Source organism: Botrytis fragariae, assembly GCF_013461495.1.
Source record: "Botrytis fragariae strain BVB16 chromosome Unknown tig00000163, whole genome shotgun sequence".
In the NCBI taxonomy this organism is placed as follows: Eukaryota; Fungi; Ascomycota; class Leotiomycetes; order Helotiales; family Sclerotiniaceae; genus Botrytis; species Botrytis fragariae.
In genome coordinates this window covers 217,583-243,750 of record NW_023500999.1, presented here as the reverse complement: position 1 = coordinate 243,750, position 26,168 = coordinate 217,583, and the positions used below count along the sequence as shown (strand labels likewise).

Genomic DNA, 26,168 nt, shown 5'->3' with positions numbered 1-26,168 from the left:
ACTACAAGAACACTCATGAGAAATATCCTATCACTATCCATCAGCATGAGTCGAAATGAACATTCATGGCTCATTATGTCGAGCATTTATCACAGTATTTGCGGATGTCACATTTCTCTTGTCGGTATAGTGTGTACCTGTGTATATTGACCATGTGTACCGTCCTCAGTCAAGAATGAAACCCCGTTTATCCACCCCATAACTCCATACCCAAGAAACACACTCTGTAATCTGCAAAAAGATAACTCTCTCCTCAATTCTCTATTCCCTCACCAAACCCTTACCAGCCCTCACCAAATCCCCCTCATCTTCCCTCACTTTACTCTTCTCTTCATTTCCCCCTTTCCCAGCAAACACAATATGCAGTGAAAATCACTAGAGAAAATACTTGAATATGATTGGTTGAGTCAGGATGTGGTGTGGTGAGCAATAAAGATTCATGATGAGTTAGGATGAGTGATTATGAGTCATTTTTGGGGTTTATCACGTGGGAACTAAAAATAGCTCGAGAGGAGGTCTGAGCATTATGGGGGTGGAGATTCTTTTTGTTGCGTTGCGGAAACGAAACATGGGATGGATCTCAGGGGATCTCGAAGTACCGGTAACAGAGACAGAGACTTGCCGTCCTCTCCCCAGTGTCTATTCTAATCATGTGACTTTTGATAGTATAGCTATTGTCATGTGCTTAGTCTTTGATCTTATCACCAATCAGCTTAGCTTGAAAACAGATATCACACGTGATTCAAAACTCGGTCATAATCTCATATTCTGATTTTACACTCTGCTTGACTACCTCTTCGATGAATACTCTAGTAAATGTCGATACAATCATAGCCACATAATCTCAGCATCATAATCGGTTTCCATCACCACTGTGATTCTGGAAGATGTGTGGTTTTGAAGATGTTTCCCGTTTACTTTCGTGACTCGTTCACTGCTAAGGTGGAGATACTTTTACGTTTTTCTAATAGTCGAGTATAGAGTTACTTTGTTGAAGCAGGGTAATTGGAGGTGTCTGAATTCTTCATGGCTTCTGGAAGCTAGGTATGCCATTAATATTGGATTTGGGGGGGCCGGCTCGAGATTTCTCATCCAGTGGATGGATCTTGTTTCTCTGATGGCGTACTTTTATGATTAGGTTTTCGTTCCAATTGCGGTCAAACCAGGACCATGTATAAACACTTGGGGTCCAGGAAAAATCTGAGGTACCAGGCATAATCGGGAGGAACTTATTGCCTTCACATGCGGGATGACAACAAGGAGTCCCAGGAACAGCATCAAAGTCACACTTTGAAAGTCCCATGCTGTAGACGCACTTCGACTGGGGAGAAACTATTCCTTCATTGCTTGCTTGATTTTTTATCGGTTGCTTAGATCTTGAACGAGGTGTAGGAATAGTCATTAATATAGCAGGCTCGATCTTGGTTGTATCTACGTCCCCCCGGTCAAGCATGGGTAACAACGACGGAGGATTAAACTCCGTGGTATCACAACGCTTAACCAAGCTGAAAGATTGACCCTCTTACAAACTGCAATAGACTGCATATATTAGCATGAATATACAGCGTACTCGGCACATCATAGACATCGAATACTATATAAGAGCATCAAAGTCTAGGTCACGGCCTTCGTCGGAAGCGCGATTTTCAAAAATCATTGCCAGTGTTGCAACGCTACAGAACGACACCACTTCTGCCCTTTCGAGCTTCAATCTAGATTTCGCAATTATCAAATTGGAGGCCTCGAAAGAGTATAAGGGTGTCGGAGAAAGCATCTCCAGTACACGTAAGCACGATGTTGAGGCTGGCAGACTTCACGAGACAGCGCAAAAATTAGGGGCGCTGTTTGATCGCGAGGGCTCCTCTGGCTCCAGGATGCTCCATGATGTTTGAGAAAGACGATTTGGTCGCTGCGGATAGCTGGGATGAGATTTTAACTCTTAATAGAGCTTCTCTCTCGGTAGTGAGGGCTAAGGGAAATTGGCTCGCCGCTCGCAAGACCAGCAGCCACTGCTATATATTTACAGGCTCAAAGATCTACAATCTCAGTACCAAAGGTTGTTTGCTGGACCAGCTTAGAAGGGCATTTGCAGAGAAAAGAGTTTGGTGGGGGACATTAAATGTTTTTGATAGCTTAGCTTATTTCGTTTGGACTGTGCAATCGCGGCGATTTCTTGTAGGTCGCAGATGCTATGTTATTTCTAAGATGCCAGGATACGCAATTTCAAAAATATCCCAGGCAACTTTGTGCCTCAAAGAGACGGATTCCAGTTGATTATTTTTGCAGATGGAGAGAAATCCGACAAAATTTTCTAGTATTTGTTGAGTCATGATCTGAATCGCATCGATCTTTTTTGGCTTTTATATGTATACCAGGGTTAAGGATAAGAGCAGCTGTCCGCGGATTACAGTAGGTTAACAACGCAATTTGAAAGATGATTCTTTTCTTGGGAGGGTTCTTCTGGACGATGTTCTATTGCTGTTCCAGAAATATGATAGGCTCATTGTAAAAGTAGCAGCAACAGTGGGAGAAATAGCATATTTTCTAGAACTCACATAATGAAGATATCTGTCTTTTTTTGCTCATCCATAAGACATTTGGTAAAAGTCTACCGTTTCAATAGTTTGAATCATGGATTGTGATGTTTGACAATTATTCATATAATAGGGTTTGGGTTTTGATGTGTAAATGGGGTTCAGATTTCAATTTGTGTCGGAAATACTCAGTGTTACTATGTCTTTTACATAATTCAAGACTGTTCTGCTAAGATATGATCGAATGTGAATGTCCAACGCTAGGATATGAGCTGCATGAAGAACACCTGACGGGTGGGAATTGGGTTTGTGGTAATTCCAATCTCGCGAATTTTTTTGGAATGATTCTTCAATCCCTAGAGGGAACTCGTATGAGTATAAGATGTATTGAATATTCATATGGTGGGCTTTGAGTAATATTGATGAATAAATTCGTTCGTGATGAGTATTGGGATCACATCTCTCTATGAGTCTATCCATGAAAAAACGACCTACACCCTTTCGTTTCCCTTCCGGCTTTGGAAAGATTTTCCTTTAGTTTTCACATACTTTGAATTGAAAAGTCACATCGAAATCCACTATCACTTAGTACATGACAACATCAGGGGTAGCGAGCGCAACATCTGTTGCACTGCACGCTTAAACATTCTTCTACTATCGCAAAATTCTACATTGGTATGTGGATGCCCTATACGTTTAGTTGTCGGTACTGACACAGAACATGTTACCAAAGATATCAGAGTACTTACTTCTCTCAAACCATAGACTTTTAACACCCGGTGATCAAGGACAAACAACAAATCCGCTTCATTTACGATGACAGGACATGATCGCCACCACGGAAATTCAAGCCATCGGCACGATAACCACAATGGCAAGAGAAGAGCTGAAGAACAACGTCGTGACCGGGAAATCCGAGAGGAATTGATCAAGGAATTGAAAGAGCGTAGAAGTAGGAAAGAAAGACGCAGAATGGCTCGAGATGTGGTTGAGGGTAATATGGGTACACCGTGGTGGTTTGAAATAATTGCGTCGCAGAACACAATCCAAAATTGGATGGTCGCAGAAGTACAATACAAGGAGCTATGTAACTCCGACGAAGTGAACAAGGCCCAGGAGTTAAAGAAAATTGCTCGATTCGTTTATGATAGAGAACGGCGACGTTTCGCTTTGGCTGAGGTGGAGAAGAAATGGAATGCTAATAAGGCAGAGAGAGATGTAAAAAAGAGAGAAAGAGATTAAACACTCAAAAAGCATGGGAAGGTGAGTTCAACCGCTGGATGGAAGAGCTGGAGGCTGCAGACTCCTACGACAGTCGATACGCAGGACCTGATGAAGACGGTGTTACTTGGTCCCCTCAAAGCCTTGTAACTATCAACGACGAGATTAGCAAGAGGCATCTCTCAAGATGCATGCCAAGTCTTCGAAAGCCCGCTTCTAGGGGTGCACACTGCAAGGACTGCGAAGATGAAAATGAGGTTGGTCATTTCTGGGGTGAGGTCCACAGGCTAGGACTTTAAGGGCATGAAATATCGTACTATTAGCAATCCTTCCATGAGGAAGCAGATGACCAAAAAAAATCAATGCGTGACCTACAATTCAAGAGGTAGAATGCATAATGCCACACGTGAGGCTAAAGTGACTACCTGAGAGGTTGATGACAAGATAAGCGAGTTTCGGGGAGAGGGGGGGTCAGACTGCGTAGAGGGAGTTCATTGTACGGGACTTGTCGGTACAGTAGGTTTCTATTGTACAGAAATGAAATATAAAGTGGGAATCTATTGCACAAGAGATACTATTAAAGAGAGAACTAATGCATGATTAAGTTTTCCACAATGGAGATCGATTGTTCAAAAATGCTTCAGCAACAAAGACTGTTTGTACTAAAACTGTTTTCACAACAAAAACCCTTTGTTCAAAAATTCCTTATAAAATTATGATTTATTGTCAAAAAGTCACACATACGGCAGATATTCATTGTACTGAATTGATTCATTTATCTGATCACGAAACATCCGATGAATAACATTAACAATTTTCTACTCGAAATAATAAATGTAAACGTTCACATCCAGATCTACCCATTCTTCAAAATCAATCATAATCTGATCCTTCACTCGATACTTAAGCTTCCAGGCCCCCACATCTAAAAACTTACTCCAGCCTGTAAAGCCCTTTGAAATATAAAATCTCTTTCTTACATATAACAGTACAATATGGCCAACAAACTTCAAAAAAACTCTGGTTCCTCTAAATCCCTCGATCCAAATATCGATATGGGCCCTCTTCTGGGCTCCCTACGTTCATGGAACGATATCGAGAAACAGATATCTGCAGACAATCAAAGAGAGGAAGCAAACAAATCGCCTGCCCAAAAAGCCAAGGAAAAGAATGAACGAGAAGCACAAGCTTCCAGACACGCTAGACGTATGCAGAATCGCGCCGCGATCGAAAAGGAGAGAAGAACGCCATGGGATACCGAGCGAAAGGCGACAGACAGAGCCACAGAGAGTCTATTTAATTTTATTAAAGCTCGACATCAACAAGCCCAACATTCCAACGAATGGGGAAGTAAGATTGCGTCTAAACTCCATTCGAAAGCAACACAAGAGCGAATCGAAGCGGAAGCGAAACAGCAAGTTCTAGTGTTGGAGAGAAATTTCGAGATGGCTAGGAAGGCGGAAGAAGAGCGTTGGTTACAGGAACTGGGAGAGAATCGTAATGCGAGAAATGCCAAGATACATCTCTCGAGATGTATGACCTCGCAAAGCCTCCTAGAGCGAGGAGGCTCTTGTTGCGAGGACTGTAAGTATGATTCTAGACTCTCTTACTTGGCGGAAGAGAAAGAGCAACGTAGGCTTAGGGTTGCTTATGATGGAAATTAGAGAGGTGGGTGTGTTCATGAAGATTTCTGTAGGCTGGACCTATAAAGATGCGGAATTTGGGTATACATTAGCTTGATTATAGTAATTATGAAACCTTTTGGAATTTTTGACTATGAAAACTCAATCGTGAAATAATCTTGATATAACTGTGATTGATAAATGGTATCGATGAGTCTTGAGAAGTGTGACTATGTATTATTACCCGTGTGAATCACCGAGAAAACTGTAGCCGAGTTTCAGTAATCGCCCTGGAAAAAGGAGCAATGAATCATCCAGATTGGACAAAGAGTAGGATAGAAGACAGTGATAAAAGTCAGAGGGTTTATTGGCGTACGTGCAGCGCGAAATGAAAGAGCAAACTGATCAGATCCGTGAAGATAGAATTTGAAATTTTGGAGCTAGTACCGCGGAAGCGATTTCGTTGGCAAGTGGAGTTGAACCTGCCCATGATGTTTAGAAATATAATCAAGACGAATTGTGTAAAGCGAGATGATCCTGATTGGAGGTTATACCGAGAGAATCTCTCAACGGATGCAGTGCGATTGCAGAAATGGCGCTGATGCCGTTAACTGAAGTTGAAATTTTGAAATTTTGAAACCTTTGGCGCGAAAGCGTGCAACTGTAAAGCCGGGATAGTAGCAGAAATGGCGTCAAATAAAGGGGTCAGAGGGCAATCAATAAAAAACACTCTGTAATCCTTCCTGTTGGTTTTAAGAATGGTTGTTGTAGTCATAGAAAGTGGAAAATCTAAATGATATACTGCAAACAGATCCGTCTTTTTAACAGGTCTGAAAAGATGGATCACAGATATGGAAAAGAGTCGATCAACAATCTGATTAGTGATGAACTTTCCCAACTGGAAAACGTGTGATGGACCCAATGCAACTCCCTTTTATCTTCTATGAAGAAATGATAGAGGAAAGCACGAGGTACGAGTTCTCTTTCTGTTTCCACCACTCTTTCCTCTTCCAAGTTCTCATACTTATCACTCCTCTGTTTACGATAAATCTTTCAAACCAAGGTCTTACAAACGAATATCAAATAAACAACATTAAATTATCCACAAGGCATTTTTCAATAGTTCAATATCAGTTTAATACGGATTTTACATAGCTTCACACATCATTTTGGTACCTCTTATCCTTTGAACTTGGACATTAATCTCCTAATACTTGGACTGGCAGTCAAAATACCGCAGCCCATTACTCGGCAAAACGATATTCGAAAGTTCATTCTTCACAAAATTTCATGCAAATCATTACATACACTTTCAAGCATTTCTTTTCACTCATATTCTGCACACGTAACCTGACCTTCAGATCAATTGCCGTCCCACAAAGTCACGATATCCCCATCCAGCTACAGTCAACTACATCATGGAAAATCCACGTAAGAAGAAGAAAAGCGTGAGATTCGCCGGACTAGACTCCGAAGAGCCACAACCTATGCCATCGATACCAGAGGATGGTCCATCTCAAACTATATCTAATTCTGAGGTTTTCCGAAGAGTAGAATCCGGTCTTGCCTCAGCAGGTACCATTGACCCGATTTCGCTTGAAAGTCGACGACAAAGACGTATGAGAGTACGAGAAACCATGGGATCGACAAGGGGACCTTGGGATACAGAAAGAGAGCAATTGGAGGCGTACGCGAGAAAGCGGTTAGAGTTAGAAGATATGAGACTTAAGATAATCAGAGCGAAGAAAGAGAATTTGACGAGGACGGAAATGGAAATCATTGAGGAACTTAAGCGTCAAGATGAGAAAAGAGCAAAGAGTGAGGAACGATGCGAAGAAGAATTGAAGAAGCATTCGGGTTTGATCAAAAGAGTCACGAGGACGAAGAGACGTAACTCGATAAGAAAAACTCTAAAGCAAGAAAAAATTGCTTACGAGGCTGTGAAAGATAATCTTAAGACGCAGGCGAGAGATGCTGAATGTGAAGTAGACAGAGAATATTTGCGGAAAAAAGAGATAGATTATGAATTCAAGAGATTATGGGAAGCTGAAGCGACTAGATGGGAGTGGGAGTTGGAGATCCCATCCCTTCTGAGAAAGGCCGAACTCTCGACAGAAGAGCGAGCGTATTTGAAAACCTCTATCGGTAATTCTTATGTGCACAAAAGATGGTGTATGGCTGGTCCTGTTGATAGAGAGCCGTGGTCTTACCGTTCCAATGAACGGAAATGGGTATGTGAGGATTGTAGGGCTGATGAGCATTGGAAAAAGAGAATACAGGAGAGCTCAGAGTTGCCAAGTACTCCATTTTAGGATCTCAATTGACTTGTACAAGCGTGTGGGCGTTATGATGTAATCTTTTTTACCCCAGCAGCGTGCTTATAGAGAAGTTGGCTAGCGGAATTTAAACATAACTTCAACTTTGTCAATTATTCATAATCCAGGCAATAAGTTTTTTTTACCACAGACCTTGATTGCAAGACTGAAATCATTGATAACCTCAAAATTTCGCTGGTGATCTCGTGGGCCTTGACAAGAGTTCAATTTTAACGACGAATGGACTAAGAATCTAGACACTTCAAATTGTTCCTGCAAAGCTTCCCCTCTCTCCATACTCTGTACTTCAGTACATAAATTTCACATCCCATCACCATTCCTTCTTGCATGGCACTATCCTGGAAATGAATCGGTGTTGTTCAGTTGACATTATCTGAAAATCCTATTCAGTGATAGCGCAAGAATGGACTTGAGAAAGGCGTCCTAAGGCCAGCCTGATCATTTTGATGTTGATGATGGAAGATACAGCTTGGTGAATGATCAGCGCACAAATTCTGAGGAGCAACGAGGTCATGATCTTGGACTTGATGATTCAGTGTTGTGATGGGAGGGAGGAAGTTCGATATAGCGGGTATGGGTATGGAGCTGGAGATGAATATCCTTGGCTGTGTTGGGTCGAGGATAAGTTCCGGTTCGGTGTTGCTGCTATCCTCTAGTACTTCCTGCTGATCCGACACTGGGCATTTCGGGGATGGAGATGATGTTTTCCGAGAAGATGATGATTTTCGATCTTTGGCTCTTCTCTTCACTCTGTTCTTCTGTGCATCTCCTATTCCACCTTTCTTGGCTTTTATCTTCCCCTTTTTGCTCTCCGTCCTCGAGACATGCTTTCCCATAGTAGCGATGACATTGAGACTTTCTCTCGCATCATAACCAACAGACTTCGACATATTTGTGGGCCCTTAGTCTTATTAGCTTTATGTCCCACCCGAGAATTTCATCAATCTACCCGGTTTCATCATCCTCTTCAACAATAAAAATAACAACTCACCATCAACACCCCAATCCTCCCCAGCTCCACCTAATCTCCCACAAACACAGCCTTCAAGTTCATGTGCACAATTTTGCATCGCACGTCCTGGCTTCCGTACCAAAACCAGTAGTCGATTGGTATGCGTACATTTTGTTGCTCTATGCCCGCGGATACATGGTTCGCTGTTGATTCTTTGGATTAGTTGAGTGAAGGTTGTTGGGTGAGAGGCAGAAGGACAGTTTCAGAGAAAATTGATGTGGGAGAACAAAGAAGAAAGAAGCGAAAGAAGAAGTGGGGATACCAGGAGTATTTTTTGGAATTGACGACGGGCATGTTGATTGGATGCGGTGAGGTTCGAGGATATGAAGTTGTGCTTCAGTGATTATAGACTACTGATCTACTCACAATAGTTTTGGACAATTTTCGTGGGCTGAATATGACTGTATTGCGGGCAATAGATAGCTTTAATCAGCAGGGAAAACAACAAAGTGTAGCTGATCCAGGAAACAAATCCACAATTGCAATTTCCCTATACTTCAAACTACCAGCTATTTCAGACCACAATATCTACAAATATATAACACCCATTCAAAATTCCAAACTACACGCAGACACAAGTATGTACGTCCTCACCTCCTCTCCAGAACCATCGCTTACTAAGAAACCTTCTCAACTCCCTCATCCCTCTCCCATTCCATCAACCCATCTCACCAATCCATCTCATCCATACCAACTAGCAAGTCAGGCATCCACCCAACACAAGCTACAAGCTACACATTTAGTGTACCCAACATGCAAGCCAAGCATACTACGAAAGTGAGCACATTAGCGCAACTTCAGCTGCGCGAATTTGAGCGCATTTCCGTCGATTGGAGAATTTCCTATTTTGGGATTGAGAGACGTTGTAGATAGGTAGGTATGTAGCAGTGCTAATACTTTAATCGATAGTTCCAGAGCGAATATGAACTTTTCAATGATAGTCCATATTGCTACATGACGCAGCTCGCTCTGGTTAATCGATATCTGGAAATTTGAGACATTGGACCCCGATTTATTTGATAGTTGTGTGTTTGTCGTGTTTGCGCATATTTGAGCAGTATGTAGGTAGCAAGGTACGAGGAGATCCTGACTGTTGATCATATAATGAATTGAGAACGAGAGAGGATACACAATATCATATCTTGCATAAGACTGCTCCTGATTTTTTTTTGATACACTTTGCGTTTCGATACAGTAGGTGGTGGTTTAGGTCAAGTTATCAAGGCGATTGAGAAATTCAAAATGAATATGGATATGGATATGGGTATGGACATGAGTATGGACATGGATATGGATATGTCATCCAGCACTGCGAACACATCTCTATCCCATACTCCCTGCAAGATGTCCGTAAGTTCCTCCGCATCTTTTTCATATCTCCATCCCATTTCCATACGTTCCCTAACTCCAAACGACCCACCTCCATGCTGAATCAGCCCACCCTAGATGCTCCTCAACTTTCACACCACATCAACCTGCTACCTCCACCCTTCCCTCCAAGTCCACACATCCATTCAATTCCTCCTCACTTGTCTCTTTTCCTTCCTCCTCCCTATACTCCTCGAAACAACCCGTCGTTATCAACGTACCTACGATCGGTACCTACGTTCCAAGAACGCATATCGTGCACAGCAGAAGTCCCTCGAAACAGCAGATGAAGACGAAGAGGATAAACTTCTCCTCGGACACAATGACAATACAAAGCGACCAGATAGATCTAGACTCTTGGAGTGGAAGTGGATGCGTATTCCACGGATTTCAGTCAAGGTCTGGGAGCAAGTCTTGAGAGCGGGGATTCATGGAGTGCAGTTTGCGATTTCTTATACGGTGATGATGATGTGGATGTATAGTAACGGTAAGACGGTTTAAAATTTCATCATCCTAATCCCGCCAAGTTCCACTGAAACTCCTTACTCGCGGAGCTCATGCTGATTGCAAAAGGATATATCATAATCTGCATCCTGCTAGGTGCAGTAACGGGATTCGGAATGTTCACGCGTGATATGCTGGAGGTTTCTGGCTCTACACGTCTAGAAGAGGGGTAAGTTCATATTCTTCCAATATAAAATATATTTCGTCGGGCGTTCGAAACGTAACTAACAATTGTTATAGTGAGAATGATGAGAGAGGAGAGAGTTGTTGCTAAATCGAGAAGGAGAAACTTTGCATAGGTTATTTGGAAAGATGAAATGATGGTGAAGTGATTGATGAGATTGAGATTCGGAGAGACTGGGCGAGGAAGGAAAACAGTCGGCGAGAAGTCGAAGAGGGGACAAAGTCTTATTGAATAAGGAGTGCATATTTGAGTGTACATGAATTTATGTCTCCCTGTATCGACTCTACCTACCCATCACACGGGGTGCTGGAAATATCACGACTAGGTGGAACGGTGATGATTGGTTCTCTTTCAGCTTCCGATTTTCATAAAGTTTGATTCTTGTGGTGTTGGCAAGATGCTGCGGGTAGAGAAGTATCCCATGAGCCTCAATTTTGAGGACTGTCTTCGACGAAACCAAAATTCCCAATGTAAATCCTGTAATCCAATTTCACATTCCCATTTCGAATGACGCTAAAATTCAAAATTTGATTTCAAGTAATGACTTTTTATGTCATGTATCTTGAATTAATTAGGAGGCTTCCCCCTCCTCGTTTGCTACAGGTTCCACGATCTGAGGTGCGGCTTCGTTACTACTTGGGACTGCTCCGCCATACATGTTGGCCAATCGTTCTTGCTCCTTCTTCTCACGTAATGCCTCAGTCTCTCGTCGCATTCTCTCCATATTCCATGCATCATCTTCATTATCATCGCCTTCATCCTCATCTCCACTGGCTTCCCAATCTCCCTTCTCGAACATAGCACGACCAGTAGCCTCTTTGGCAAGTCTAGCTTGTTCTTCACCAGCCTTCTTGTCCAAACGCTCGGCTTTCCATTTAGCAAATGTCTCTGGCGTAACTGGTGTTAATGTGCCAGTAAGCTTATGTCGTTCAGACTCAAGGAAATCCTCAAGTGTAAGTGTCTTTAGAGGTGATTTATCCATAAGAGCCTTTTCTGCAGCACGTTGTTCTTTGGTTTTGAGGACGAATCTGTATAGTGGTCAGTGATTGCACAGATAGTTGAATAGAGCGATGTAACATACCCTGGTGGTAACTTATGTTGGTACATACACTTGTCCCCTCCATTTGGGCATGTCCAAAACCAACCGTATTTTCCCTCCTCCACAGCATCGATAAAGAATTTGCAAACTTTCTCTGTTGTAGTCTTTTGATTTCCCTTCTTCGATAATACGACGGAGCGCAATTTCTCCTCGTCCCAATCGTCTGAAGTTTCCTCTTTTTTTTTCTCTGCTTCTGCCTCTCTGGGATCTTGCGCAAGATCAATTTTTGTTGATTTGCGCTCAATGTTAAGGTCGTGTGAGAATTTACACTTCCTACCCTTCTCACAGTGGCCCTTCTTATAAAATTGACAGAGGACTGTTTTGGGGTCGACACCAAATGGGACTTTCTGAACTTGTACAGGCTTGAATAATTCAGCTGCCTCTTTCTTCGCCGCTTCTGATGCTATCTTTTCTCGTTCTCGTTGTTCTTTCTCGGCTTGTCGTTTCTTTTCATCGGGAGTGCCTCCAGCTTTATACGAAGTTTGCATTCGCTCGATTTGTTTTTGCGCCTGGGCTCCCTTCTTGTTTTTCATTCCAAAAGTCTTGTCCGCCACTGTGGTCGGTGCCTTTTTAGGCTGATCCGGCTGGCCTTTTCCCTTCTTTGGTGGCATTCTGTCGGATTGTTGATCAAGACTCTGTGTAATGTATAGATGACTGATCCAATCGATGATCAGGTACGCACCAGATTCAATGGAAGGGTATCGATATGCGGAAAAGACTGTGTTTGTGTTTTCCTGATGTGTGACTAAAGAAACAGTAGTATTTTTTAGGCTGGTGATGAAATCAAAATCAAAATCATCATAATCAAGGACTTGATTGATCTTGGTGGGGTTAAAATTTAATGGCTACTTTAGCGAATGGGGCTAGTAGGGGAGTGAAGCTTTGACTTTGGCTCCATCAAGCTGGCCTTACATGAAAGCCGCGAAGCTGTTGCGACACGAACTATTTGACTTACTTGAACCAACAACCTCAAAGTCAATCACAATCAAGTACAATTGATGTAGATATCGAAGCTTCGTGGTATGTTCCCTTCAAATTTATTGTTTGTTGATTGAAAGGAAAGAAATTCTAATAGTTATGTAGTCTACTCATCGTCTCTCTCTCAAAGACCTTACGTGGCCTCCTTCAATACTCTCTTCGAATCGCAATTTGAATAACAACTATACAAGATGATTTCGGACGATGAACTTTACCGCCTCGCGATCTTCCTTGGCTCAGCTGCAATGCTTTTGATTGTCCTTTACCACATTCTCGAAATCAACTCTGTAGAAGAGCCCAAATCAGACAGCAAAATTAGCTCCACTTCCACATCTCAAGACAGCAAAGCAAACGTGGCAGGAAGATGATTGGAACGGATAGTTTTGATTTGAGAGGATGGCTGCTTTAACCAGAAAGCAGGATATATGTGGCCATAGGGAGGCTGGGAGAGAAAGGTGATTGTGTATGACATATTTCCACAACTCTCTGGGCATTTGTACTTTCTGGAGTTTTGAGGGCGGATCGCTGGACAGATGTTGCTAGAAAGCTATGTGGAAAACCATGCGGAAAATTCTTGGGCGTTTCCTTTCCTACTTTAATCCTCCTACTCATAGAGCCAATGTATGGAATATATTACAAGGTTGTGCCGAGCTGCAATCTTGCGCGCTGTATTCATTGCATGGATTTCAAATATGAATCGAGGATTGTTCTGGTGACTGGAGAATTGTCCGATCGAGTAAGAAACCGAGTGCTCATTTGAGTAAATTGCGATATCAAGAAGCGGAAGAATATTTGAGAAAGTAGCATCGAAACCTGTTTGGACCAGTCCCAATTTCGCTGTACTATATTTATCTTCATGTATGAAGAGATGAATAAGCTCCTACATACCATGCCCACCTGTGCTGTAGCAATGTATCTGTCTCTTGTTTGCCAAGTACTTGTAGCCAGTACATGACTGACTGCAACCCATCGAATTGAATCAAACTTTAAAGTCATGTATGTAATTGTGACCCAACAATCATCCAAAGGTTCTGGTAGAAATAATTCACTTTGGGCACAGATTGGAAGCGACGCTACTTGATCTAAGCTCAAATTGGTTAGACAAGTCATGTGTTGAAAGAAATGATGACTCAACCATGGACTAGCGTCAAATCGTGTCGCAAAGTAAACTCAGCCTCCTTCCTCCCAACTCCTTTCAAGAACAAAGAAATACTTCGGACACTTTCGACATAATCCATCAACAACTCGAACTTCAACAACTTTCTATTCATAACTTTCTAAATCTACAAATTCTTCAAAGAAGTCAACTTTATTAATCTGCGACTCTATCCAGCTTTGGATAATCGCAAATTACCCTTGCCATAATAACAACACCTTCAGGCGCGTCTTTTAGCCAAAGCCTGATCCTCATAGAACGCATTTCAGCGCATCAGAAATCAGAAATCAAAGTCAGCTAGCTTCTTTCCCATCTTCGAAATTTATTGATCAATTCATACTCGGTCAATACTTTTTCTATATTATTTGAACCTAACGTTACGAACCATAATCAGCCAATTTCTCACTTCCCAACCCAAGAAACTTCACAATGTCTTCTGATAAACTCGGTCAATCTCTCGATGAGATCCTTGCTACCCAAAGAGCATCAGGCACTGGACGTGGTGGACGTGGCGGCGGTCGTCGTGGTGGACGTGCTCCAGGTGGTCGCAACGCCACTGCAGCTCCAGTCGGAGGTGTATCCAAGAGCAAGAAGCCAGTTAAGGGTGCAGTAAAGCCTGCTCCAGCTGGTCCCTCGGGAGGAAATGCCCCATCTCGTATTGTGGTTAGCAACTTGGTATGTTTATCAACACATCTTACTTGAAGCTCAACTGCTAACGACTTTTACGTCAGCCATATGATGTGACAGAACAACAGATTAAGGTATGTTGCCGTTAAGGTCTATGGCCTTGAAGGAACTTTTATCGATATTTTTATACGCCTCTTCTTGATTCGTCGAAGAGGTTAAGGCCTTGACTATACGAAGCCCTATCCCTATTACCCATCACAAAGTCTTTCTTCATACCTTTGCTCGCACATCGCTTGATGCATTGGTAGGATTGAAGTTAAGCTCGTCAGATTGCATAAGACCAATAATTCTTCAGGTTGCCTGGCAAGCTCCTGATCTCGAACTTGGCGCAGGCGAACGATGGTGTAAATTTATGACTGGCATGCCATTGCATGGCAAGAATAATGGAGAGAGTTCAGAGGGGTGAAGGCAAGACAGAAAGATCCAGCGAGCAGAGTGGTTGAGCAAACACAGCACAGTACAGCACATCACAGCACAGCATTCATCTTTTTGGGCGTTTGTTCCGAGATCGTGTTCTTCATTCCATGGAGAAGCAGTCGCACCTATCTTGTGTTTATGAGTTGTGGATTTTATGATTCTTTGACGTGTTGCACCTGAACACCTCTCACACAGAGACGCGTCGATTGGATACGACAATCAATATTACCGATTGAGCATGTTGACTGTTCCTCAATTTGAGTCGATTGAATTTGTTCTTCAAACACGCATACTGATAGTATCACTAACGCTGATCGCTCGCTCGCTGGCTGTTTTCCATGGAGGTGTCGGAACGGAAATCCTTTTGGAATATCGCGAATGCCCTTTTTCTATGTGGACTGCCGACTTCGAAGAAAGTTCCTGCCGTGCCTCTTTCTCAGTAACTAATACCATGTGTTTTCAATGATTAGGAATACTTTCACGAAGCAAAATTGCACACCAAGATCGTTCAACTAGTTTATGGTCCAAACGGAGCTAGCCGTGGCGAAGCCAATATTACCTTCCATCGCCCAGGTGATGCTGCTGCTGCTGTATCCAAGCTCAACGGTGTCAAGGTTGACAACAGATCATTGAGGGTAATTTTCATCACTAGCTATTGCACTCAACTTCATTCACTTACTATCAATAGGTTCAACTTCTCGTTGATGCCCAAGCCGCCAGCATTATGGAGGAGAAGCTTGCTAAGAGACTTACGGACCGAATTACAAGCGCGCCAAAATCGCAACCAAAATCTGCTGTACCAAACAAGACAAACAGCAAGGATCAAGCTGGCAAGCGAGGAGGAAAGAGAGGCTCCCGTGGCGGTGCCGGTGCCACTACTGCTCGCCCAGCTAAGAAGAAGACCGCTGAAGAACTCGATTTGGAGATGGCAGATTACTGGGAGAGTGGAAACGCCGCGAATGCAGAGACCGGTACTGATGCTCAAGCTACGAATGCTGCTGCTGAGCCAGCTACCAACGGAGACGCAAACATGGATGACGAGATCTTGGTAGGTGTCAACATATCTTCATTTGAATCATAGCATGCTAATCCTATTACAGTAAAAATGTTCTCAACTGTCTGTAGAGATATTTACGAGAATGAAGCACTATATTAAGAATACTTCCACACCCTGCACCAACTTCCCTCTTTACGCTTACGTCGATTGTATTATTGCTACTTCCTCATGCTTTTCTTTCTGCGATTTTCTAGCTGGGGTTTCTTTTCTACAGATGGGTGGGGTGGCTGGGGCATAGGAGTGAAGTGGAGAGATGACCAACGAGTTCCACAAATAATGGTTTTATGATGAGAGCGAGGATGGGTCGCTCACCTTCCAAATTGTATTCGAGCAATAGCTCCACAGAAATGGATATTTTCCTTGAAGCATTCGTGCTTTAGCAGCTTTTTTTCACAATGTTTGTAATCCAGATCATAAACTACCTAGATGAAATCAATACATTGGCTGTACACTTAACTATAACATCTTTGAATTCTATTTCATGTCTTCTTTCCAACCTCGTGCAGCACTTTCGATGAATCTCCAACATGAGTTTCAGGCATCTGAGTTTACATAACATCAACGCACACTGAGTGCTTCCTCCACGACGATGAGTCTAGGTATGGGGTACTGGCTTAACATTCAGGATTAATAGACTGGTTGGTATCTTATCTGTAGATACTGTGTTAGTATATGTGTGCTTGTCTCATGTGGACGTGTGACTGTGGAGCAGGCATGTGTCGTTGTTCGATGGGATGAATGGATGGGTAGGGTTGGAATCTTTAGTACTTTTTGTAAGTTTTGACTTTTGAGGGGGAATTTGTGGGGTTGAGATGTGCAGGAGTGTAATTTTGGCGTGAGATTGTGTGGGATTGCAGTGGAGATTTGAATCTTGATGGGGGAAGGGGGTGAAGAGAGATGCTGGGGATTGAGAGATGTCGATTGAGTGGTGTGTATGTATGTTTACATTGAATTCTTAAATCGGGTGTTAGATTTGAGTTATTTTTCAAGGAGTCGAAGGGATGAGTTGATGTTTAGATCTAGATTTGTATGAGAAAGCGTGATTTTAGTTCTAGGGATGTGTGTCATGTGTTGAGATCTTAAGGGGATTGGTGGAAGTGAGGGAAGGGAAGGGAAGGTGAGAAAATAGTTGGTGTTGAGATGTGCTAGGATGTATGGTTTGATGAGGGGAGGTTATGAAGGATTGGGAATGGATTGAGCGAAAAGGGGATTTTGGATGGATCTTTCGGGGCTGGGGCTGAAGGGAGTGGTTGAGGCGGTTTTGCGATGTTGTGGGAGGGTGTTAGTGTTACAGCGTGAAGAAGGCTATTCTTGGTGCATGGAAGGTGAGAGGGGATGAGAGAGGTAAAGGCAGAATGCAAGTGCACCAGAATTGGCGAGAATGATTTGATAGTAGTGATGCATACATTGATCATAGCAGGATCGTGAGGAATGTTTGTGTGTAAATAGTCCGCGAACTAGGTGTGAAATGTAGAGTGTGGATAGGATCGTGAATCATTTCAGTTTTGTAAAGTACTCGATTTACTTAGATAGTATCAGTTTAGAAGACGGTTACTACACGACTTGAATGACCAATATTTACCAGCAACTCCGTGAGTAGCATTAATGACTGTTCATTCCGAGATTGCCTGTCGATTCACAAATCTATGTGCACTACCTTATGCTCAAGTGTTTTTTCACATCTCTTCTTCTTATTCTTCTTTCTCCCATCATTTTTCAGGGAGAAAATTTCCAGAATCAAAGCGATAATATACACACCAAACATCCTCACTACAAGCTGTTCGTAGTCCGCAATCTTTACTCACGACTATTGAGCTGACTTATTTGAATTCAACCGTGCGACCCGCTAGACAGCACCACCACTCCATTCTATGATACGATCCTGGATTATTTCGAGAAATCCGTATTCTCGTAATTAATTCCCCTTCAGTGAATCACGATTCAATACAAAAACCATCCGCCGTTTCGATTTTGTATCTGCTTAGTAACAAGGCATAAATCGACACAAACAAACTTCGACCACACGTCGAGAAATAACAAAACACGCCGACTCAAACAGTTCTATTTCGAAACAAACTTGCATCGCTACTCATTGTCACCCTGACGGTGCCAAGACGATTTGAATCAGCAAATCTTTGTTCGTCATGCCATATAAGCCAGCCGATTATGCACCTGACGAAACGCACTTATTGACAAATCATCAAAAGAGGCGTGAGTTGGGAAGATGGTTATCAAGTAGAACACCAGAAGATACAGAGAGATACAGACTGGACAAGAAACAAGAAGATCGTGAAAGTACTGAATTGGATAATTCACGAAGGGAAAGCGAAACGAATAGAGAGAACAGAGTACGAAGTCGCGAGAGCGCTCGTGAGAAGATTGGGAGGAAGCGAGGAACGCCGTGGGATAAGGAGAGAAAGGACTGACACAAGGCAATACGAACTTGGATACGAGAAGAAGAACTTTAGGAGGAACAAGAAGTTGAGCATGAGAAGCAATGGAATAGAAATTTGAGGTCTGCGACACGCTTTCGCGAAGCTAAATCTTCGGAGAAAATTCAAGCTCACTTGAAATTGGAGCAGGAGGCTGAAAGAAAAGCGAACGAAAAAGAGAGAACCCGGAGAATGGAAGCGAGGATTACGAAGTTTAAAGCAATGGTAAAGGCAGAGGCAGATCGTTGGACAGAGGAGTTAGAACTATCCAACGCAGCTAGAGATTATCCTGATGACGAGACTCCTGAGGGCAGACTCGGTTTTGTCCATGATATGGCTGCATCCCACAAACCTATACTTCCACCTCCAGACATCAACTGTGTGCAGATTGTAGGGACGATGAAGATAAAGGAAGGATATAATTACAAGAAAGGCGGGAGATGGAGAGGAGACGAAGTCAATGGAAAACTTAGTGCAATCCCCGTTGGCCATTATGCTGGACATAGCGGTGGATATTTGATGTATTTTCAAACATAAGAAGACTCTCCTTCTCGGTAGGGAGACTGAAAGCTTATCCTCCAATAATAGAGCGTGACATTCAAATCATAACCTCCCCTTTTTCTTTAGCTAATTGTGCAGAAAAAAATACCCGTTTGATTGGTAAGAAAGCTAGCATGAGACGCAGGTTGAGGTGTTGCTCCTTCCACATGTAAACATACATACATACATTAAAGGTCCGTGCGCCGATGGCCTGCACTAGCCTTGAGCTCACCCTGGCAGCCTTGTGTTCACCGAAGCTATTCTATACATTCAACTTCTACAATCCGCTATGAACGCGATGAAATATTAACATGGCTTTAACTTCTGTAGGTTCAATTCTTCCATCTCATATAGACAACACTAACAAAGTGTAGTGGAAAACGTTCGATTTCTTCGAGGTCAGCCAAGTCAAACCGCCGGATGATGAGAGTAAATCCTTCTTCGAGAACAACGAAATAAGCTGCGTATGCTCCGGTTCCGAGAACCTCTTCATAGGAAGCTACGATGGCATTGTGCGAATCTTATCCTCAAATTTTAAGATCCTGCGAACATTCCAAGCACACGATGTTGGGTCGATAACTCATATGAAACAAGTGGAAGGCACATCGTTGCTGGTTACAATAGCTGTGCGTGTCAACGTATGGTGATACAACATCAAGAACTGATGTATTTTAGGAAGATTTATCAAACGAACCGATTCTGAAAGTATGGGCATTGGACAAACCTGTGAAGAAGACGGGCTTACCGACATGTCAATCGAGTTTGAGTATCCAGAATGGGCGGAAACAGTTTCCTGTCAGTGGCATCTCCGCAGATGTGGATCGATCGCTAATTCAAACCAGATATCTGCATTTACCGCAATGGACGATCTTTCACAATTGGCTGTGGGATTCGGAAATGGTGCAGTGACCGTGATAAGAGGAGATTTGATCCATGATAGGGGAGCGAAGCAAAGAACAGTACACGAATCCGAGGAACCGATTACCGGACTTTCATTCCGAGAAGAAGAACGACTTGTTAATTTGTACATCGCCACAACTTCACGTCTTGTGAAGCTCGTCATTTCAGGAAGAGCGCATAATCAATCAGCTAGACCGGTCGAAGATTCTGGCTGTGGTGTGGGATGCATGACGGTGGATAAAAAGAATAGTGATATATTAGTAGTCCGAGATGATGCTATCTATTACTATAGAGTTGACGGTCGAAATTCGTGTTATGGTTATGATGGCCCAAAAAGCCTGGTAGCAGTTTATGGGGATTATGTTGCGATAGTCTCTCCCCCCGCAACATCAAGTGCGACAAAATTCAGTGCGATTCGGCGATTTGGTGGGGCTCATGCAGATGATTTATTCAACACGTCGACATTCACCTTATTGGATACAGATCTAAAATTTGTGGCCCACTCGGAGTCATTAGTTTCGCAAGTCAAAGACTTGTTTATGATTTGGGGCGATTTATTTACGTTGACACAAGATGGAAAGGTTGGTAGTATTGGTCGATATTCTGATCGAAGCTAACGATATAATAGATACATCGTTATCATGAGAAGCCGTTACAACAGAGACTTGAGACTCTTTACCAAAGAAATCTCTACGTTCACGCAATCAATTTGGCTCAAAAGGCTGGTATGGACTCTAAGCAGCAAAACATGATTTTCAGAAAATCGGGGGACTTCTTATACCAAAAAGGAGACTACGATGGTGCCATGCAACAATATCTGAAAGCGATTGATAGCACTGAACCATCACAAGTCATCCGAAAAGTATGTCGCACTCATGAATTCTTGTTAGGCTGTGGCTAATTTACTTAGTATCTTGATACTCAACGCATCCATAATCTGATCGAATATCTCGAAGAGCTTCATGAACATCACAAAGCAACAGCTGATCATACCACTTTACTTTTAAATTGCTATGCTAAATTAAAAGATATTGATAAACTGGAGAAGTTCATCAAATCTCCAGGTGATCTGAAATTCGACCTCGAAACCGCTATTACAATGTGTAGACAAGGTGGTTACTATGAACAAGCTGCCTACCTTGCGAAAAAGCATGGCGAACATGAGTTAGTAGTGGATATTTTGATAGAAGACTCGAAACGATATCCGGAAGCTCTACAATATATTTGGCGATTAGATCCTGATGCTGTAAGATTATTCACGTCATGACTACAAGATATACTGACTTCATTTATAGGCTTATCCAATTCTTATGAAATATGCTAGAGTTCTCTTGGGGCATTGTCCGAAAGACACAACTCAGGTGTTTATTGACTACTACACAGGAAGCTACAGGCCAATGAAAGACGTTGTTATTACTTCGGAAGCCCCTGTACATCATGCTGGGTATGCGGCTGGTGCCGCCGGTGCCGCTGTCAATGCTGTTGCAAACATGAGGGATTTGATTCCACTCCCCTTTATGAACAATTCGACTATCTCTTCACCGGCCACTGTAGGCAATGTCAATGCCACCCCAGCCGACGGTCAAGTAGCTGAAGATCTTGAACCACCTCCACCGGCTTACAGCCCGCCGCAACCAAGGACTGCGTTCTCTTCTTTCGTGGATCATCCTGAGGAATTTATAGTATTCTTGGAAGCATGTCTCAAAGAGCCAGGCCTGAAAGAGCGCGATAAGATTGATCTGTATACCACCTTGTTTGAGATGTACCTACATAAATCAAATGAAAAGAATGGTCGTGATCGCGAAGAATGGGAAGGTAAAGCGAAAAAACTTATCGAGGGTGAAGATATTCCCATTGATATTTCTAACGTACTTTTACTTTCCCATCTTTCGGATTTCAAGGATGGTACTACGCTTGTTCGTGAACAAGCTGGTCTACGTTTCGATATCTTCCGATCATATGCTGCTGCAAAGGACACTCGCGGTGCTATCAAAGCTTTACGAAAGTATGGCCCTGAAGAGCCTCAGTTATATCCAGCAGCCCTTGCATATTTTACATCAGACCCAAGAATTCTCGAAGAAGCCGGAGATGAACTGGACGCAGTGTTGGAAAAGATTGACACCGATGGACTTATGGCACCTTTGCAAGTGATTCAAACATTAAGTACCAATGCAGTAGCCACCATGGGTATGGTAAAAACCTACCTCCAACAGACAATCGAACGTGAACGCAAAGAAATCGCCACCAATCGTCGTACGATCACCTCTTATCGTACAGATACGGAAACTAAACGTCAAGAAATCAACGAACTCTCGTCCAAGCCTCAAACTTTCAACGCCACACGCTGTTCTTTCTGTGGCACGCAACTAGATCTTCCCACAGTCCATTTTCTTTGTAAACATAGTTTCCATCAAAGATGTCTTAAAAATGATGACGAGGGAAATGTGGAAGGAGACTGCCCAACGTGTAAAAAGGAAAATGATACGATTAAGGCGATCAGGAGAGGCCAGGATGAGACGGCTGAACGGCATGATTTGTTTTTGGATATGCTTGGTAGAAGTGGAGATAAGTTTGGGATGGTGGCGGAGTTTTTTGGCAGGGGAGTTATGGAAGTTCCGGGGGTGGAGTGAAGGAGGGTTAAGAGACGAATCGAAAAGGGGGTGGAGGAATTGTGGATATGATGGAGTGGCATAAGATGACATAATAAGTTGGGTTGATATTAATATGAGAGAAATAATCTTTCTTGTATCTCTCAATATGCCATTTCTTAACATGATTCTACCTACTTGCCAATGTGTCTGTAATTTTCACTTCGATTTTTGGTGGTGCGCAGGTAGTACCAGCACTCCATGATTCGAACACTGACCTCTAGAGCTTAGTGCATTACAGGCAGACAACCAAGCTTGTTTCATCTTGTGTGGCTTGATAACCATCAAATTTCTTCACTGTTGCATGACTGAATTTCAGCCACAAAGTCTAAAGCTTGGATTCTCGATGGGTGAGGGTCAGTGCTAAGCTAGAACTGTGTCTAAAGTATTGCTAGCTGGGAGGCTGTGGCTAGTAAGGGGGAATGAAACTATTTTTAAATCTCGTAATGGCGTAATCGTACGCTTGACGCGTATTATGATGTTCATTTTTTTTATTTTTTTATTTTTTTGCTGAGTTTGCTGAGTTTGCTTGGTAAGTGTGGTGATGAAAAGAGAATTGAAGTATGTTGGATATGTTTAGATGGATACTGATGATTGAAAGATTGGGGAGTGGGTAATTTCTATTGAGAGTTTGGAGGATCATTGCTGTCCTAATTTCGTGTTGTTAAGGAAAAGATGATGGAGATATTACCTTGCTCGTGGTTCGAGCTTTTTCGAACTGATTTGATTCTGCTGAAAAGGGCAAGGAATCGACTGCTTCGTCCGGGGTCTTTCAAGAAGAATGCTCAATTTTTAGTTCCATCACTTGAGATTTAAGGCTTTGATATGACTCAGAACTTATCCAGTTGGAGGATAAAGTGACTAGCAACAGTTTTGTTGCACATCTACATTTTTTTTCTTACGGGGGTATCCTGACAAGTCGAGGTTCAGTATATGGAAGTCTACAAACAAGCCGGTACTAATTGCTCCTTCGCTAATTTTGTTAGGTGCGACTAATAGATCTGTTATCATCCACTGATAGCTTTGAGGAAACAGTATCGCTTTCCTTGCGTATCTGTGATTACAATCTTGTGGGGGTATCCTGACTTGTTTGGAAATAGTGGGATGGTTTGTGTGCTTTAGGTTGGTTATTTAAAGATAGAGTTCGTTCTAGAGAGTAGGGGAGATATTTTCATTTTTGAAATTTCTTGGCGGAGGGAAGAAGAGATATTGTAATGTCTTCTGGAACTTGGACTGGTGAGAGATGAGTCCATGCCTCTTTGGGTCAAGCATACAAAGAAGTAATTTCAATGGATTGGATGAATTCAGTCGGTCAGCTTGGTGATTGGTTCGAAGAAATAGAAATACGGAGAAACGAATGAAGGGAGGGATGGGAGGATGAAGAAAGAGAGAGGGGTAGGGATTTGAAGGAAATATAAAATGCCAGAACTCTATTACTTGATGAATAAATACGACCCGGGTCTCGACCGAGTTCTAGAAAAGATAATTCAAGCTCACTCTTTCTTCCCTACGTTATTACTTCTTTCTAATTTCCCCAGGCAAAGTAAATGTGGAAGAATTAGATTTCCAATCATCAGTATTTTGCCGATGACAAACCCCAAGATTATGTGTCTTGATTCATTGAACTCACATCTTACTGGCTGAACACTCTGCGACCAATAAACTCAAAATCACTATCGGAGAATCTCATTTTTAAAAAGTTTTGTTGCAGATCTGGATAGTACTCTAAGAGGAATAGAGCATATGTATCGACTACCACTTAGTAATACTCAATCCGATAGACTGAGAATGAGGACTTTTGGTTCATAAGCTAGGGGTAGAGGCTAGAAACATTGAAACTCTTGAATCTCAATACTTGGTGAATATGTTGCATCTCTGCATACTACCTCATTAAGTTAGTTCCGTGAGAAGATAAAATGGGAGACTTTGACTGGCAGAGATAGAAAACTAGAGGCAAACGTCACAATTGAGGTGGGGGGCTAGGTTATTATGGTTTTAGATTCAATCTAGAGCGAAATCCTGGGATTTGTTGCATTTCTGCATACTACTCCATCAAGTAAGTCCCGTGAGAAGATGAATTAGTATGGTTTGGTGTGGCTCTAGGGACATTTATCATGAAATGTTGCTTGTCTGGATAAGAGATAAGTGGCCTAGTGAGGCTTAGGGGGGAAGAGTAAAAAGCAGACGGTATCTAGATATCTGGATAAGTGACGAGGGGATTCGACAACCGTAGAAACGCTTAGGGAAAAAATATATCTAGTTTCGGTAAAGTAATCTTACTCGGTAAAGTGATCTTAGCCCTGGTGCGAAAAGTCGTTTAGTCTTTGGCGCGTTTCAGATATAGTTACTTAGCACATCATGCTAGAACTAGTGAGTTAATGACATCAAGTAACGTAATACTAAAGAAATAGCCACCTGTCACCAATTCTCCATCATCTGTAATTCTACATGATGACCGTAATTCTGTGTATATCGCGAATCATGTGATCATCAATTTCCATGGTTTGCAGCCCATGGTAATTGATAAAATTCACCATGTCTAATACTTGGTACTGGGATATTTGGTAAATATTATAGTCCCAGGGTATAGTTTGCTTCGACTTTTGGTGTGATTTTACTCCCTCTTGCAGAATAAACTGACAGTCAAGTACGTCTCTCGAAATTTAGAGTTTCCCACTTTAACCACATTCCTTGTTTCTTCCTTTAGATATCGAGGCCTATAGTCAAACTCTAAAACTTCCCCATCCAGTCATACTCTCCTGCCCTAAAACGGACTAATCAATCAATTCTTACCCGAATATTTGATCATCACTTAGTAATACATATTCAAAATTATTGGAACGAAACGAGCAATCTCAAATCCATTTTCATCCAAATTATCTTTGGTCGGTTGTCATGGGAGCTTGTTCATAATGTCTGGAGACTACTGCCAGAATTTTGACCTTGCCAAATTAGATATTGTGACTTCTTAGCTAGGAATGAATAACTGCTACGCTTGCTATCGATGTGGATGATTAGACCATGACACTTCACAACCAGGATTCTATGAACTGTTCACTAGTTGATACCTTTTCTGTAAAATAGAAAAAATTAGCTTTTGGGTTGACAATGCGACTTATACTAAAATCGCTACTTGTAAGTCTCTCAGCCCAAATCGTAGTCAATAAGTGACCCAAAATCTTTTTTACATGCCTCTACCAGGATCTGGAATCGGCCTCTTCACTGATATGTTTCTACTACTGGCTTCATGCTTCCTTCATCCCCGCTATCCACACCAGCACCTGTAATCTGTAGGCATGAAGCTTGTAAAACAGGATATAAGATGTACAACAATGATAATTCCAAGACTGTGAAACGCCGGATTGAAAATACCTGTGACGTAATTGTCCTTTATACTCGGAGTTATCAAGCTGGCTAACGAGCCGGAATTTTTGAGTTCAAATACCAGCTCGCCAAGCATGAGTTTGTAAGGA

The 26,168-nt window shown here is 42.3% G+C and overlaps 8 protein-coding genes across 8 annotated transcripts; 6 read left to right on the top strand and 2 right to left on the bottom strand.

Moving 5' to 3' along the window:
- Positions 1–1,451: 1,451 nt before the first annotated feature.
- Positions 1,452–1,892, top strand: Bfra_009686 (uncharacterized protein; the record flags this gene model as incomplete). Its single annotated transcript, XM_037340026.1, has 2 exons — positions 1,452–1,484; positions 1,539–1,892. The coding sequence occupies 2 exons, from the start codon at positions 1,452–1,454 to the stop codon at positions 1,890–1,892; spliced, it is 387 nt and encodes a 128-aa protein (XP_037189249.1).
- A 1,458-nt stretch (positions 1,893–3,350) lies between these two features.
- Positions 3,351–5,419, top strand: Bfra_009685 (uncharacterized protein; the record flags this gene model as incomplete). The annotated part of the gene is given in 3 exon segments (XM_037340025.1): positions 3,351–3,752; positions 3,770–4,033; positions 4,745–5,419. The coding sequence occupies 3 exon segments, from the start codon at positions 3,351–3,353 to the stop codon at positions 5,417–5,419; spliced, it is 1,341 nt and encodes a 446-aa protein (XP_037189248.1).
- Positions 5,420–6,795: 1,376 nt separating this feature from the next.
- Positions 6,796–7,689, top strand: Bfra_009684 (uncharacterized protein; the record flags this gene model as incomplete). Its single annotated transcript, XM_037340024.1, has 1 exon — positions 6,796–7,689. One exon carries the CDS (start codon positions 6,796–6,798, stop codon positions 7,687–7,689), a length of 894 nt encoding a protein of 297 aa, XP_037189247.1.
- A 410-nt stretch (positions 7,690–8,099) lies between these two features.
- Bfra_009683 (putative grisea protein) lies at positions 8,100–8,603 on the bottom strand (the record flags this gene model as incomplete). The annotated part of the gene is made up of 1 exon (XM_037340023.1): positions 8,100–8,603. One exon carries the CDS (start codon positions 8,601–8,603, stop codon positions 8,100–8,102), a length of 504 nt encoding a protein of 167 aa, XP_037189246.1.
- A 1,364-nt stretch (positions 8,604–9,967) lies between these two features.
- On the top strand, positions 9,968–10,871 carry Bfra_009682sa (putative high affinity copper transporter protein; the record flags this gene model as incomplete). Its single annotated transcript, XM_037340022.1, has 4 exons — positions 9,968–10,075; positions 10,172–10,580; positions 10,667–10,766; positions 10,838–10,871. 4 exons carry the CDS (start codon positions 9,968–9,970, stop codon positions 10,869–10,871), a joined length of 651 nt encoding a protein of 216 aa, XP_037189245.1.
- A 481-nt stretch (positions 10,872–11,352) lies between these two features.
- On the bottom strand, positions 11,353–12,491 carry Bfra_009681 (putative ccch finger dna binding protein; the record flags this gene model as incomplete). Its single annotated transcript, XM_037340021.1, has 2 exons — positions 11,353–11,809; positions 11,863–12,491. The coding sequence occupies 2 exons, from the start codon at positions 12,489–12,491 to the stop codon at positions 11,353–11,355; spliced, it is 1,086 nt and encodes a 361-aa protein (XP_037189244.1).
- Positions 12,492–14,443: 1,952 nt separating this feature from the next.
- Bfra_009679 (putative protein mlo3-like protein) lies at positions 14,444–16,199 on the top strand (the record flags this gene model as incomplete). The annotated part of the gene is made up of 4 exons (XM_037340020.1): positions 14,444–14,689; positions 14,746–14,775; positions 15,589–15,753; positions 15,807–16,199. The coding sequence occupies 4 exons, from the start codon at positions 14,444–14,446 to the stop codon at positions 16,197–16,199; spliced, it is 834 nt and encodes a 277-aa protein (XP_037189243.1).
- A 2,120-nt stretch (positions 16,200–18,319) lies between these two features.
- Bfra_009678 (putative vacuolar protein sorting protein) lies at positions 18,320–22,677 on the top strand (the record flags this gene model as incomplete). Its single annotated transcript, XM_037340019.1, has 8 exons — positions 18,320–18,523; positions 18,644–19,090; positions 19,522–19,773; positions 19,823–19,942; positions 19,990–20,628; positions 20,676–20,909; positions 20,958–21,293; positions 21,343–22,677. The coding sequence occupies 8 exons, from the start codon at positions 18,320–18,322 to the stop codon at positions 22,675–22,677; spliced, it is 3,567 nt and encodes a 1,188-aa protein (XP_037189242.1).
- Positions 22,678–26,168: the final 3,491 nt, after the last annotated feature.